At 42.8% G+C, this 16,431-nt stretch overlaps 2 protein-coding genes and 1 non-coding gene across 8 annotated transcripts in view; 2 read left to right on the plus strand and 1 right to left on the minus strand.

Annotated features, from left to right (window-relative positions):
* PROS1 (protein S) overlaps positions 1–11,052 on the minus strand; it is a 105,509-nt gene extending 94,457 nt beyond the window's left edge. Inside the window, exon 1 of the mRNA XM_034956970.3 lies at positions 9,485–11,052. Coding sequence (XP_034812861.1) covers positions 9,485–9,560 — 76 coding nt within the window. The 5' untranslated portion in view covers positions 9,561–11,052. The remainder of the gene's footprint in view (positions 1–9,484) is intronic.
* A 1,783-nt stretch (positions 11,053–12,835) lies between these two features.
* Positions 12,836–12,942, plus strand: LOC112439352 (U6 spliceosomal RNA). The gene has a single exon (XR_003027650.1). It is a non-coding gene; the product is annotated as a U6 spliceosomal RNA (small nuclear RNA).
* A 1,955-nt stretch (positions 12,943–14,897) lies between these two features.
* ARL13B (ADP ribosylation factor like GTPase 13B) overlaps positions 14,898–16,431 on the plus strand; it is an 82,343-nt gene continuing 80,809 nt past the window's right edge. The window contains exon 1 of one of the 6 annotated variants that reach the window (XM_063602866.1): positions 14,898–16,282. In XM_063602866.1, the coding sequence (XP_063458936.1) occupies positions 16,224–16,282 (59 nt within the window). In that variant the 5' untranslated portion in view covers positions 14,898–16,223. The remainder of the gene's footprint in view (positions 16,283–16,431) is intronic. The other 5 variants (XM_063602870.1, XM_034956971.3, XM_063602868.1 and 2 more) reach the window with 5 other exon arrangements.

Consider the following 16,431-nt stretch of genomic DNA (forward strand, 5'->3'; position numbering starts at 1 on the left):
AGTGCACCTTGAAAAAGAACAGAATAACAGTGATTTTAGGGAACAAGGGAAGACAACCATAAGGTCTGACTGCCTGCAGGGTCGGGCAAAAACAGCCATATTTTTCTTCTTGCAGAGAGCCTATAAATGGATGAGCAAGTAGGAGAACATTGCTAAATTCTTTTCCTAGCAAGGAATATTAATATTAAGGCCCTGTGAAAGGAATTCATTCCTGGGGGGCCGTTTATAAACGGCCACTCTGGGAACGTCTGTCCTATGCGGTTGAGATAAGGACTGAGATACACCCTGGTCTCCTGCAGTACCCTCAGGCTTACTAGGGTGGGGAAAAAACCTCACCCTGGTAAATTTGAGGTCAGACCGGTTCTCTGCTCTCGAACCCTATTTTCTGTTGTTTAAGATGTTTATCAAGACAATATGTGCACCGCCGAACATAGACCCTTATCAGTAATTCTGCTTTTGCCCTTTGCCTTGTGATCTTTGTTCTCCCTTTTGCCCTTTGAAGCATGTGATCTTTGTGACCTGCTCCCTGTTCTTACACCCACTCCCCTTCTGAAATCCTTAATAAAAACCTGCTGGTTTTGAGGGTCAGGTGGGCATCACAGTCCTACAGATACGTGACGTCACCCCCGGAGGTGCAGCTGTAAAATTCCTCTCTTTGTACTCTTTCTCTTTATTTCTCAGCCAGCCAACACTTACGGAAAATGGAAAGAACCTATGTTGAAATATTGAGGGCAGGTTCGGATTTCCTAGGCCAACTAAGAATCCCTAAGCCTAGCTGGGAAGGTGACTACATCCACCTTTAAACAAGGGGCTTGCAACTTAGCTCACACCCGACCAATCAGAGAGCTCACTAAAATGCGAATTAGGCAAAAACAGGAGGTAAAGAAATAGTCAATCAACCATTGCCTGAGAGCACAGCGGGAGGGACAAGGATCGGGATAAAAACCCAGGCATTCGAGCCGGCAATGGCAACCCCCTTTGGGTCCCCTCCCTTTGTATGGGAGCTCTGTTTTCACTCTATTTCACAATATTAAATCTTGCAACTGCCCTCTTCTGGTCTGTGTTTGTTACGGCTCAAGCTGAGCTTTTGCTCGCCGTCCACCACTGCTGTTTGCCGCCGTCGCAGACCCGCTGCTGACTCCCATCCCTCCAGATCCGGAAGGGTGTCCGCTGTGCTCCTGATCCAGCGAGGCGCCCATTGCCGCTCCTGATCTGGCTAAAGGCTTGCCATTGTTCCTGCATGGCTAAGTGCCCGGGTTTGTCCTAATCGAGCTGAACACTAGTCACTGGGTTCTACGGTTCTCTTCTGTGACCCAAGGCTTCTAATAGGGCTATAACACTCACTGCATGGCCAAAGATTACATTCCTTGGAATCCATGAGGCCAAGAACCCCAGGTCAGAGAACACTAGGCTTGCCACCACCTTGGAAGCTGCCTGCCACCATCTTGGAAGCAGCTCACCACCATCTTGGGAGCTCTGTGAGCAAGGACCCCCCGGTAACAACCTGATACTTTTCTTTTCTTTTCTATTTTTATTTTTTATAGAGTCTTATTCTGTCACCAAGGCTGGAGTGCAGTGGCATGATCTCGATTCACTGCAGCCTTCACCTCCCAGGTCCCAGCGATTCTCCTGCCTCAGCCTCCTGAGTAGCTGGAATTACAGGTGGGCACCACCACATCTGGCTAATTTTTGTATGTTTAGTAAAGACAGAGTTTCATCATGTTGGCCAGACTGATCCCAAACTCCTGACCTCAAGTGATCCACCCGCCTCGGCCTCCCAAAGTGCTAAAGACTTGAGATTACAGGCATGAGCCACTGCGCCTGGCCAGAAGTCACTTTTCAACATGAGATATGGAGGGGACAAAACATCCTAACCATATCAACAGACGCCTCTCTGTGGTATACCAATATGAGCCAGATGTATACCTCCTATAAAGCTACAGCCAAAAACTAACAAACTAACCTCTCTCAGGGGTGGTCCTGAGAGGCACTGGAGAAGCAAAACCCTCACTATGGGCAGACATATAAGTGGCATTTCTCATTGTTCACTTTGCCTACAATGAGAAATTGCCTGAGATGGTTGCAAATGGTCTTTCCAGAGGTTCAGTGACTTGTAAAGAGGTAGATCACAGGCTTAGGGACGAAGTTCAAGCAAGAATTGTCCCAGAGATGAGAATGTTTGTGTTCCAGGTGAACATTCACAAGACAGCCCCACACCAGAGAAGTTATTAGTAATAATGATGGCAGAATGACCTACTTAATGACCATCAGTTATGTTTCCTCTCAAGACTATCTAGTGCAAGGACCACAAACTAAAAATTCTAAGTGTCCAGTAGGCAGCATAAACAAAGGAAGATAATTTGGTTAAAGACAATGGGAGATGCTCAGCATTGTGGCAAACTGGAGGGGGCACATTCTATCTAAAGAAGGCAGATCACCACACCTGTAATCCCAGCACTTTGGGAGGCCAAGGCGGGTGGATCACAATGTCAGGAGTTCAAGACCAGCCTGGCCAACATGGTGGAACCCCATCTCTACTAAAAATACAAAAATTAGCTGGGCGTGGTGGCAACATGCCTGTAGTCCCAGCCACTCAGGAGGCTGAGGCAGGGCGACAGAGCAAGACTCTGTTCCAAAAAAAAAAAAAGAAGAAAGCAGCTCACAATCAGCTTGAGCTGAATCTTACCATGTTGGGATGTGCGCCAGTGTTGTCAGATGTTCCTTCATTGTTTCTCAAGAGAAGCCATAAAACCAAATGTTGACATGAAATGTTCCAATTTTTGAAATGTATAAGGGCCAAACACAGAAGTTTATAGGCCACATATGGCTTTCGGGTTGCCCTCAGTCTAATGTTTATCCAATATTTATTTAAAAAGGAAGCCACAGTGGCAAGGATGGAGGCTACACATTGGCCACACTGGATCTGCCACATGAACTTTCCTTCACTAAGGCCCACCCAGACTCTCCTTATAAAAGTAAAAACACCAAATTTTTCTGCAGGATTGCTATTCCTCGAGCTGCTAAAAGTTGAACATATCACATAGTTCAATCAGATTATCTGGTAGATTGTTGATTAAGAAGGGCTCTTCCATCATGGAGGAGCAGCATAGGTAGAGACACTTATTGGGATTTAATTTTTCTGTCAGCACAACTATTGGTAGACTTATTCAATGCTTTATGCTAAGCCACACAACACTACCTCTAAGGATTTAACACCACAATTAAGAAAACAAATCAGTGGAAGGATTATAGTTTTCCTTGGCGTTAGTGTATATCCTAATATCTGGAAGGAGCTAACCTTATGGAATGATGAACTCACCAATTATAGAGGGCTCACTCACTGTAAGACACAACACTATCTTTCAAAATATGGTTTTAAAAAATGTGGTATGTTCTCTGTACCAGCAATCATTAAAATATAGTGCTATCTAGGCATAGTGGCTCACACCTGTAATCCCAGCACTTTGGGAAGCTGAGGCCAGAGAATCCCTTGAGTCCAGGAGTTTGAGATCAGCCTGGGAAACATAGCAAGATCTCATCTCTACTAAAAATCAAAAAGAACATTAGTTGGTGTAATGGCATGCACCTATAGTCCTAGTTACTTGGGAGGCTGAGGTGGAAGGAGCCCTTGAACCTGGCAGGTCGAGGCTGCAGTGAGACATGATTGTGCTACTGCACTCCTCCAGCCCATGCAACAGAATGAGGCCCTGTCTCAATAAATAAATAAATAAATAAATAAATAAATAAATAAATAAATAAATGATTGTAGGCTGGTCCAATAGTAGTGGGTTATCAGAACTTGTTAATATTAGTATCATTAAGTTGATACACAACCTCCAACTGGCAAATTTGACTGGCTTAAAATAAAATAAAATACAGCACTATTTTACTAAAGCCGAAATACACAGATCCAGAATAAAGGGAAAAAGGAAAGAAGTACTTGTCATGATATGATGTTTAATGACTGTTATGGCTGACCCCAAAAGATGCTGAAGTTGTAATTCCCTAGTACCTGTAAATATGACCTTATTTGGAAATAGGGTCTTTGCAGATGATCAAATTAAGATGAGGTCATTAGGGTAGGCCTTAATCCAGTGAGTCTGGTGTCCTTATAAAAAGGGGAAATGTGGGCACAGAGACAGACATGTACAGAGGGAAAACGATGTGAAGACACAGGAATAATGCCACCCCAAAGCCAAGGAACATCTGAGGTTACCAGGAGCTAGGAGAAAGCATGAAACATATTCTCCCCTCACAGCCCTCAGAGGAAACCAACCTGCCTGATACCTTGATTTTGGACTTCTAGACTTCAAAATTGTGAGACCACAACTTTCTGTTGTTTAAACCACCTACTTTGTGGTACTTTATTATGGCAGTCCTAGGGGACTAATACAGTTACCTAATCTCAAATTTTTTACATTCCATCCTCACAACTGCATTCGGCTCACCTACAAATTTGGAAACCAAGAATGGTTTCCAAGGAATGCATTCACTAGGGGATCTAACATATTTTCCACTGAATTACAAGCTGAGACTGCTGTGTTGCCATTTGAAGCTCTTTACCTGCTGAAAAAAAATAAAGAAATAAAAATAAGAGGATTATGTTAGAAGGAAGACAATAATCCAGGCAAAATAGTGTTGTTGCCACATACTAATCAGGGTTAGGTGTGAAGCCCCTCCAGGATGACTACTGTCCACAGGAGAAATAGGAAAAGAAACAATGGATGGACCATCCACAGGTAGGGACAATAAGGGCTCGGATTCTTCCTGAATATGCTATGGTTCATCTTATTGAGCAAACACAAACATGAGGCACTTGCATCCTGAGGGCAAGAGAGCTATGAAATGGGTAGGGAAAGAGTCATAAATACCAGCTCATGCTTGTAACCAAGGGAGAGAAAGGCAAGCCCTAAAACCATTACTTGTATTCCCTTGCCTGTTTTTTTGTTTTTGCTTTTGTTTTCTTTCTTTTTTTTTTTTTGCATATAAGATGTGTTGGTACACTATAATGTATCATTTTATCCATAAAGCATAGCACAGAAATACAGGAATCATGGCCATCACTTGATGATAACTAGGAAATGGAAGCCTCAAGCCTTCCTCTCTGAATGTGGTGCCTGGAACCAATTGAGGAGAGGGTTCTTTCTCTGTGCAGTAGTTATTTGCATTATATCAGATAAATATTTTCAAATGGTGTGTATGGAAAGAAGGGCAAGTGTATATGTTAGACAGCCAATAATTAGAATATGTAGACTTTTCTTATTTCTGTGTCCTTCCCAGCATCCATTCTTTTGTGGGAACTGTTCTTCCAGCACTCTGTGCAATTCTAGTGAGCTGTCGATCACAGGACTCCAGTGCCAGGCTAAGCCAAAATGATCAGGGTCTCCTAGGAATTTGAGCTGTTCACAGAGACACATAGGACTGGAAGACAGAATTGAGTCATCTGATTGGCATCTCCTAAAGTACTGTCACATGAGTTCCCACTGTATAGGTCACCTAAATGTTCACATTCCTTCTGTAGGCCTGGCTTCTGTAGGCCTGGCTGTTCAGCTAGCCATTCAGTAGCCTTCCAAAAAATTATTTAACTGCTCCTTCCTTCCTTCCTCTCTTTTTTCTTTTCCTTTTTTCTTTCCTTTAGTTAGCAATAGTTCATTACTGTTGCTTATAGGCAAAGAATACTGTATTATCAGGCATAATATTTTGAAGGTTTAAGTATGTATATAGATCGCTCAAGCTGCAAAAATATAAACTTGATGAACAGAAAAGGTCTATTGTTTCTTAGCACAGAATTAATAGTAAGAGAATGTGGCATAGGGTTTGATGTTGTATTACTGTATATTAGAAATTGTTTCTAACTCTTCCAGCAGAAACTCCAACTGTAACCTAACCTTGATAAAATCTCTCCATCAGTGCAACATTTTGGACTTTTTAGTAAAGATAATTTAAGAAAAGATAAGCCTTCATAACTAGTAAAAGGAATAGTTAGAGAAAGAAAGAAGAGGGTACAAAAGAGGAGGAAAATATGAGTCAGTAGTGTCTAGAGTAGCCTGCACTGGCCCAGGGTGGCAGTCTAGATAAGGCCAAATTAGCACAGCCAAAGTGACATCCTCTTTCTCCTATTTCCTCACCACATGCCTTAAGTGGGAAATGATTAAAATATGTAGACAGTATCTATTTTATTTTTATTATTTTTGGAGACAGGATCTCTCTCTGTCACCCAGGCTGGAGTGCAGTGGCATAATCATGCTCACTGCAGCCTCAACCTCCTGGGCTCAAGTGATCTTCCCACCTTAGACCCCTGAATAGCTGGGCCTACAAGTGTGTACCAACACATCCGGCTAATTTTTTTTTTTAATTTCTTTTGTAGAGACAGGGTCCCACTATGCTGCCCAGGCTGGTCTTGAACTCCTGGCTTCACGCGATCCTTCCTCCTCAGCCTCCCAAAGTGCTGGGATTACAGGCATGAGCGGCTATGACCGGGTGACAGTATATATGTTAAATATAGAGATTCTCATCTCTCTCATACATATATGTATGTATATATATGTATTCTGGAAAATTAGTTAATATCTCTGAACAATTTCTTTTTTTATTTTTAAAACAAATAAGTTGAATTAGATTATTTCTAATAACTCTTTCTAAAATAAAGCTATGATTTGTAAATGTTTTTCTTTAAATCACAACTATAAGCCAGCCATGGTGGTGCATACCTATAGTCCCAGACACTCAGAAGGCTGATGGGAGGATTCCTTGAGGCCAGGAGTTCAAAGCTGTAGTGCCCTATAATAGTGCCTGTGAATAGCCACTGCACTCCGGTCTGGGCAAGATTTTTTTTAATCACAAAAATATTTTTTTAATCGTCCTTAGCTTTCTATGGCCTAAACAATGAATTATAGGCTGGATAAGGTGGCTCACTCCTGTAATCCCAGCACTTTGGGAGGCTGAGGTGGGCAGATCACTGGAGGTCAGGAGTTCAAGACCAGCCTGGCCAACATAGTGAAACCCTGTCTCTACTAAAAATACAAAAATTAGCCGGGTATGGTGGTGCATGCCAGCTGGTGCAATACCAGCTACTCGGGAGGCTGAGGTGGGGGGATCACTTGAACCCAGGAGGCAGAGGTTGCAGTGAGCTGGGATCACGCCACTGCACTCCTGCACTCCAGCCTGGGCAACAGAGCAAGACTCCATCTCTAAATAAATAAATAAATAAATAAATAAATAAATCTAAATAAAGAACTACACAATGAATTACAAATAAAATATTTACAGCTCTAATTATATCTCAGATTTAAAATCATATGGAGGCTGGGCACAGTGGCTCACACCTGTAATCCCAGCACTTTGGGCAGCCAAAGTAGGCAGGCCGCTTGAACCCTGGAGTTCAAGACCAGCCTAGGAAATATGGCAAAACACCAACTCTACCAAAAAAACAAAACAAAATAAAAACCACACACACACACACACACACACACACACACACAAATTAGCTGGGTGAGGTGCTAGATAGGTGCTGATCTGGGAGGATCCCATGAGCTCGGGAGGGGGAGGTTGCCATGAGCTGTGATCATGCCACTGCACTCCAGCCTTAGTGACAGAACTAGACCGTCTCAAAACAGTAAATAAATAAAAATAAAGTAAAATCAAATCATATGGATTAAAAACATCACATCTATATCCAAATTTCCTCATCAGTAAACCACAGATGACTTTTAATCCAATTAAGCAATCAAAAACTTTTAACTGAAAGCATTATGGGGCCAACTATTCTTTATGTGATATACTTGAAGAATTAATTTATCTGCTCTATCAGTGTTATATATAACAAGTGTAATTCCCCATATGTTTATATATAATACGCATACACAAACCCATATAATTTTTATCTCTGCCTAGATTCAGTCAAAATGTAACAATCTCTACAAAGAGAAAAAGCCTAGCAAATTTCTATGATGACAAGGAGTTAAGTGTGGCAAGCTACTTTGCCTTTCTCCTCTCCAAAACACTAGCTATGAAGCAAATATTTAATTGTCCTAATGAACTATATAGGTAATAAGCGCATGTAGTTACAAATTGGCTGAATGATAGGGGTTTGAATGCTGAAGTTTTGCAATTGTAGCTGTTTAATGTAAGATCAAAAAATAATGTTTTAGTCCCAAGTTAGATTTTTAAAGTACTGCATTCATCCTGATGACTAACTAATAGAAACTAGTGGAATGTTAGCAAATTGATATATAATTTTCTAGAAATTTCCATCTTCAAAAAGTTTACTTTGGAGCTCTAGACTCCTAAAAGTTATTTGTAATTCAGAGTTCTCACTCCTGTTCCAATCCCTGAAAATAAAACATAGAACAAGAAGGCATTTTTGGCCAGGTGCGGTGGCTCACGCCTGTAATCCCAGCACTTTGGGAGGCCAAGGCGGATGGATCACCGGAGGTCAGGAGCTCGAGACCAGCCTGGCCAACATGGTGAAACCCCGTCTCTAGTAAAAATACAAAAAAAAAAAAAAAAAAATAGCCGGGTGTCGAAGCAGGCACCTGTAATCCCAGCTGCTCGGGAGGCTGAGGCATGAGTATCACTTGAAGCCGGGGGGCGGAGGTTGCACTGAGCGGAGATCCAGCCACTGCAGTCCAGCCTGGGCAGCAGAGCGAGACTCACCCTCCAACAAACAAACAAAAAGGCGTTTTTATTCAATAAACACACTTACAACTTTAGAAAACAAATTAACTGACCACTAAAATGTACTAACTGCCTTGCTATTCCTTATATATTTTTCAGAGAAAACTCAATATCCTGTCTTGAATCCGGGCATAAGGACATAAAGAACCTGAAACACAAAGATAAAGAATTCATGCCACCACCTCAGATCAGTGGCATGCAGTGTTAAAAAATCCTCAGTACAAACGATCTGAGAAATAGAATACAGTATTTAACAGTCCTTTTGATTTCAGGGTTAGAAAGTGACATATATCTACTGCTATACAAACCCTCAGTCATCCTAAAACATTTCGTTAATGTGAGACAAGCAAACCAAGCTCAAAGTCCAGAAATTGCAAAAGGGAGGCAGGTTTCAGGAGACGGGTGCAGGTTGGGGGCAGGCGCTTGGACAAAGGGAAGACACAGTGTGTTACCTTTTCTTCCCTACTCATAAGCTAGAATCTGCTCATCCTAGTTCTCTGACTGGGAACTTCAGCTTTGAAGGGAAATGGGCAGGTGTTCTCATCCCTCCATTGATACTTAGTGTCAACTAGTTTCTTAGATCTGTCCTGTAGGCAATACATTCTCGCAACTGTGCAAATAGTGATCCTGCCCCACCATTGCACTGCCTGCTCTATCCACGGCTGTTTCCATCCGCTGGGTGTCTGTCGGTACTTACTGCAAACTTTCTAGGAGGCTGCAGCTCTAGAGAAGAAAATCCTACCAACCAGGGCACGCAGTTCAGTCGACAATGCTGGGGAAGGGAGAAGAGACGCTATTGATTACTCACAGTTTGCCTCTGAGACGGGAAGCACTAGGAGGAGACACGCCAGCAGCGCCCCGCAGCGCCCACCCAGGACCCTCATTTCGAAGCGCGCAGAGGCGCCGGCGGGGACGGTGGCGCGTCGCGGCGGGGACCGGAGCGCTCGGCGCCGCGGAGCTGCGAGCCTGTGCGCCTCGGTCTGAGCCGTGCTGCGCGGCGGCGCCAGCGACCCAGCGAGCCTCGGCGGAACAGCCGGGGGCGGAGGAGACCGCCCGCTCCCAGCGCCCAGCCCGAGAGGGGAAGTGATAACAAGGACATTTCCAGGAAGCTTTTCGGAGCTGGGGGATGGGCTCTAGTGTTGGAGGCCTAGTAAACACTGCTGAGACATCCTTCTTCACCAGCTCCCTAGTTGCTGCTTTTCCTCCACAGTGTGACGTTTCCAAAGGGGAAGGGGTGGGGAACGCAGTTCTCTGACTGGTCAAGACAACTTCCAGGGTTCAAGAGGACAGGATCCCTAGGTTCAGAAGCAGAAACAGTGAGACACTGAGTTGTCCCTGAAGATATTAACCAAAACCTGGAAGTCAATGAGGACTTTAGGAAGAACTATGGTGATAGTAAAAGCAAATGGGGTCATTTTGATCATCCACATAAGTTTTTTCGGTCTTGTATGCCATACAGGCATAAAAATAATGTAAAGAACATGAAGAAAAGAAGGGAATATTAGAATAATCTACCTTAAAGAAAATCTTGCTCCGCTAAAGACTTCAGTTGAAAGTGAATATCTATCTATACATCTACCTATTTATTAATTTAAAAAAAAATTTTTTTTTTTTTTTTAAGACAGAGTCTCACTGTGTCGCCCAGGCTGGAGTACAGTGGCGCAATTTCGGCTCACTGCAACCTCCACCTCCCGGGTTCAAGTGATTCTCCTGTCTCAGCCTCCTGAGTAGGTGGGATTACAGGCGCCTGCCACCATGCCTGGCTAGTTTTTTTGTATTTTTAGTAGAGACAGGGTTTCACCATGTTGGCCAGGCTGGTTCTGAACTCCTGATCGCGAGTGATCCGCCTGCCTCGGTCTCCCAAAGTGCTGGGATTACAGGTGTGAGCCACCACACCTGGCCTTATTTATTTATTTATTTATTTATCCGAGACAGGGTCTCACTAGGTTGCCCAGACTGGAGTGCAGTGGTGCAATCATAGCTCACTGCAGCCTCGAACTTCTGAGCTCAAGCAATCCTCCTGCCTCGGTCTCCTGAGTACCTAGGACTACAGTCACACACCACTATGCCAGGCTAATTTTTTAATTTTTTTTTTTTTTTGGTAGAGATGGTATCGCTGTGTTGCCCAGACTGGTCTGGAACTCCTGACCTCAAGTGATCCTCTTGCCTTGGCCTCCCAAAGCTTTGGGATTACAGGTGTGAGCCACTTCTCCTGGCCTGAATATCTTTTTAATACCAGAAATTTGCATCACACTGACAGTAATAATTGTCAACACTGAAAATTTATGTGTCCTACACTGTAACGTCAAACTTTGTAAAACCATCTGGAATCTATTAATATACAATTTGACAATACATCTTTCAATAAAATTCTGGGTTTTTAATTAATCTCAGAAGTTAACTTTGTGAAAGTGATATCTGGCTTTAGCTCAATATGAATTGACACTTGGTAATCTCATTTAGCCAAACTTTGGTTTTGATACAGACCTTAATATACAATTAAAACCTGTCCAAAATTTAACTCTTAATCTAGTCTCATTCATAATCTTAATCCCATCATTTTATCCAGTGTTACACTTCTCCATATCATCTTCTACCAACATAGTGTCTACTTATCCACTTCTTCATCTGTCTTCACCAGTAGAATGTAAGATTCATGAGAGCAGGAATTTTTAAAGGTTTTGTTCACAACTATATTACTAGTGCTTAGAACAGTGACTGGTACATAAACGTTTCATTCAATTTAATTCAACAGTGTGTGCCTGGGAATATTTATGCCAAAATATCAACAATTATCCTGAAATGACAGTGTTAACTAGAATCATAGCAGCATGACTCTTTTCATCATTCAGAATAAACCAGATTACACACTAAAAAGCCAGAAAATTACAGTGTTTTAGATAAGAAGTGTTTATTTCTTGCTCATTGGAAGTCTACTACAAGTCTGCATGACTTTCCAAGTAACTATCTTCCATGTGTGAACTCAGCAATTCATGCTGCTTTGATTTTACAATCCCTCAATGTCAACATAGTCTTCTACAATTACCTTTGCAAGAGAAGAGAGAACATTGAGAATTGTGCCCCAGCTCTTAAATAGTTTTACCAAGAAGTGACATACCACTTACATTTCATTAGACAAAGCAAGGCACGAGGTATGCCTGACTTGAAGAGGGTGGGAATAACTGTTATTTCATGTGCCTGTAAGGAAAGAGAACTAGACATGGTGAGCAGCACTTATGGCTACCAAACCACTTAAGATATTCAAAAACTAAGAGTCAGCTTTGCTAAGGGACTGCATGTTGGCACCAGGAATGCTCGGTAATGTTATCACTAGCAGAACTGGGGAAGGCATGAAGTAGAGCAGATGCTTTAATAGTATTGTTTCATTATGACATGGCTGAGAAAAATAAAATCAACTACTGGCCCAGGCCACTGTGTGTATGGAGTTTGCATGTTCTCCCCACGTCTGCATGGGTTTTCTCCAGGTACTCCATTTTCCTCCCACATCTGAAAGATGTGGATGTTAAGTGAATTGGTGTGTCTAAACTGTCCCAGTCTAAGTGAGTGTGGGCATGTATGAGAGCACCCTGTGATGGAATGGTGTCCTGTCAAGGGCTAGTTCTCACCTTTTACCCTGAGATGCCACCTATGATCCTGAACTGGAATAAGTGGACAAATAATTATCTTACTTGTTGTTATTCATCTTTCTTAATGTATAGCTCACATTTATTTCAATGTTTACTGTTACTAGTGGTTCCATCTTTATTTTGAAGTTTGGTGATGTTTTTGTGACCAGAAATGTGCCACAGGAACTTAATTCTGATTTATATCAATTTGTCTGTGGTAAAATTGGTTTTATTGTATGTTATTTTGTTTAAAATTATAGTTTCTAAGAACCTCTGGATGAAGATAAATGAGGATTTACTGCAAAACTGGTGTTGAGTATATATTTGTGAAAAAACAGTCTTGAATATAGTTCTAAAAATGCTCAAGAAACATACACATCGTGAGATCCTTCAGTCACAGAAATAATAATCAAATTCCATCAAGAGAACATGTTTTAAAAAAGAAAAGCAGAGGGGTAAGGTCATATCTTAGAAGTTACATATAGAAATCCAGAGGAGGAATGGCCTGGGAGATCAGAAGAGAACCAGGGGTTGTGCTCACTTCATCAGCACATATACAACAATTGGAATGATACAGAGAAGATTAGCATGGCCCCTGAACAAGGATGACATGCAAATTCATGAAGCGGTCCATAATAAATTAAAAAAACAAAGAAGAAGAGAACCAGGGTAGGGTAGTGCAGTGCATAACTGTGAAAGACCAAGGCAGGAAACAGTTTTAGAAAAGTTAACTATATTATATATATATTAAATAATAGAAAAGAAAACCAATTTGGTAATTAGGAAGATATAAGTTATATCAAAAAATATGCTTTCAGTAGTTAGATGGGACAGAAGCCCAATCATAGTAAATGGATCAAAGAGTGAATACAAACAATATAACTTTAGGGTTTGCAAGACACTAGTTTAAGAAAGTGAGTCATGAAAGTAGAGTCAGCAGAAACAGTCCTAAATTGGCTTGGAGTTAATGGAGCATTGCAGTCTTATCCTGCCCTGCTCTCCTGTCTCCCACCATGGATATTTGGAGGTAGGAGGACACATACCATAAGTGTTTATGGGACAGGTGACACCAACTTTAAAATTTGCTATCTATTATTTATCAGAAATTACACTTGAGCTTCATTTCTCTCATTTCATCATCTTAGCAACCTGGAAAAGTAGGTATTTTAATTTCCATGTTATAGATAGGGTTGTTGGAGCTTAGAAGAAAATATCCCAGAATAAAGGCCTCAGAAGCAAAGTTTCCGTCTCTAACCTTCTGTTCCTCGTCTCTTGCCCCTCATTCTCCCCCTATGCAAGCCATAGAAACTATAATTCCTCTTTCTCCAGGTGCAGTTATAGAAACCACAACCCCCTTTCCCCAAAGCCAGCCACAAACCCCAAAATATTACTCTAACCTTCTTCCTTTCCGTGAAAGACCTGCCCATAAATAAATTCTTTGACTTGCATTGTTTGATAGTACGTCTTAAGACTCCCATTCTAGAAAGGTCCTACCCCATACCCTGGAAGAAGGAATGCTGAACAATCAGGTCAAGAGGAATCTGAACAGACAGGCCTTGCTGAGTTTCTCCACACAGTCTGCTCTCATTAGGTCATATCCTTTTTCACCAATGAGAGTTCTACAGGGTTTTTCATTCTTCATCGAACCCAAGTATAAAAATGGGTAGTTTTCCCTGCATCTTTGCATCTCCATTTGCAAGGTTCCCATGTCACATAAAACTTGGATTAAATAAATTTGTTATGCTTTTCTCTTGCTATTCTTTTTGTTATATGAGTGTTGGCTGTGACTGTTATGATGAGAAGAAAAGGTATCACCCCCTTTGTTCCCCATAAGGCACAGTATTTTGGAGATAGCAAGCTGTATGAGATGTATATAAATTTGAATTAAAATTACATGAGGCTGGGTGCCATGGCTCATGCCTATAATCCCAGCACTTTGGGAGGCCGAGGCAGGCGGATCATTTGAGGCCAGGAGTTTGAGACCAGCCTGGGCAACATGATGAAACACTGTCTCTACAAAAAATACAAAAATCAGCTGGGCGTGATGGTGCACGTCTCTAGTCCCAGCTACTTGGGAGACTGAGGAAGGAGGATCACTTGACCCCAGGAGGCGGAGGTTGCAGTGAATCGAGATCATGCCACTGCACTCCAACCTGGGTGATAGAGGGAGACTCTGTCTCAAACAAAACAAAACAAAACCAAAAAAAGTTACATGATTTAGTAAAGGACAGAGACTAATTTAAAACCTATATGTATGTTAGTCTCAAATCATTATATTCCCCGCGAATACACTGGGATTCTCAGTGCCTTCTATCCTTTCATCAGGATTTGAAAATATTTATTTAAGTAGAAAATGAATGGACACACAGATCCCTACATATTGTGCATAATTTTTTCCCTACAGGAATGTCCTTGTCATTTCTTTTTCTCCAAAGTATATAAAAGAAATGCAAATATTACATACCTCTTTAAAAAATAAACTATTACAAAACAGTCAAGAGATAACAATCTTCATCTTGCAGATACCAAATAGCCAGCAATTTATGTACCTAAAAATCCTGAAACAAACATATATCAAAATGGTTATTTATTTATTTTTGAGACGGAGTCTTGCTCTGTTGCCCAGACTGGAGTGCAGTGGCGCGATCTCGGCTCACTGCAACCTCCGCCTCCCGGGTTCAAGCAATTCCCCTGCCTCAGTCTCCAGCGTAGCTGGGACTACAGGCGCGTGCCACCACACCCGGCTTTTTTTTTTTTTTTTTTTTTTGTATTTTTACTAGAGACGGGGTTTCACTATGTTAGCCAGGATGGTCTAGATCACCTGGCCTCGTGATCCGCCCACCTCGGCCTCACAAAGTGCTGGGATTACAGGCGTGAGCCACCGCGCCCGGCCCCAAATGGTTATCTTTGAGAGGTCCTGTGAGATCTCATTTTCTTCATCTTGTTTCTTTTTAGTATTTTTCACATTTTCTACAAGAAATGCATTTTTCTTTTGTAATCACAATCCCCCCTACAACAAATATCATACAATTCCGTTTCACATATGTAACAGTAATAAACGTTTTAGAGATTAAGGCTTCACTCTCATCTGAACTACTGAGAAAATTTAGCAAGCGAATTTCCCCCTTGTCTTTAACTTACAAGAATTGCCCCAGTGTATTGTTCCTGTAGTCATGCTGCCTAAGTCGGCCAGAATTCTAGAGGGTCCCCATCCCTGAGCAAAAAACAAACAAACAAAAAACAAGAAAAAAGAAAGAAAGAAAAAGAAAAACCCATGCACAAGACCTGAGATCTCTGAATCTCAGTTGGGGACATTGGAGAAAGGAAAGGAACAGCACCATGGATTGGCAACACATTTTATGTAGTTATAAAGATAGGCCTTGCTGGAGATTTGTCCGGGATCCTCCAGCTTATCTCCGGACGCTCCGGTTGCCTAGTTACGAGAACGCGCTACCTCGAGCTCCGCCTCCTTCTTATAGAGTACTCCCCTTTCTCTTTTCCTAGTCTCGCGCAGGGGCGGGTAGCCAGGACTCTTCAGCCACTCAGAGGCCTCTACCTCAGGACCTCAACCGATGATTGGGCGAGCGCAGCACGGGCGTTGCCTGGGGAACGCCTTCAGCGCCTCGAAGTAACGTCAGCACGTCGACGCGGGGCTTTTCTTCAGCCGGGTCCCGCTAACTCGGCCACGGTGTATCTGCGTCTTTGGTCAGGTTGTTCCTTGGCTAAGAGGGCAGTCGTCGCGGACCCACGCGGTTAGCAGGGCTTAGTGCTCGGGCCGGCCGCCTTCACTTCCCTCCCGGCTTTTCCTCCCGACTTATCCACTTTAGGGGCGTCTCGGAGTGCCGGAGTCCCCTGGGGAAGAGCGGGGTGCCGGTGTCCGCTCCGGGCTCGGATGGGAAGTGGCGGGAGGAGCGACCCGGGATGTTCAGTCTGATGGCCAGTTGCTGCGGCTGGTTCAAGCGGTGGCGGGAGCCTGTCAGGTAGGCTGGAGCCAGCTGTCCTGGCCGTCCTAGGGGTTGGGGATGGCTGCGCCCCAGGGGCGAGGCGCCGCCTCTTCCCCGCGCCTGGACGAGTCTATCCCAGGCCGCAAGGGATGCTTTCATTCCCAGGGTGTCCCGGGAGGGAGAGA

This window comes from Pan paniscus, chromosome 2 (genome assembly GCF_029289425.2).
Source record: "Pan paniscus chromosome 2, NHGRI_mPanPan1-v2.0_pri, whole genome shotgun sequence".
NCBI classification, from domain to species: domain Eukaryota; kingdom Metazoa; phylum Chordata; class Mammalia; order Primates; family Hominidae; genus Pan; species Pan paniscus.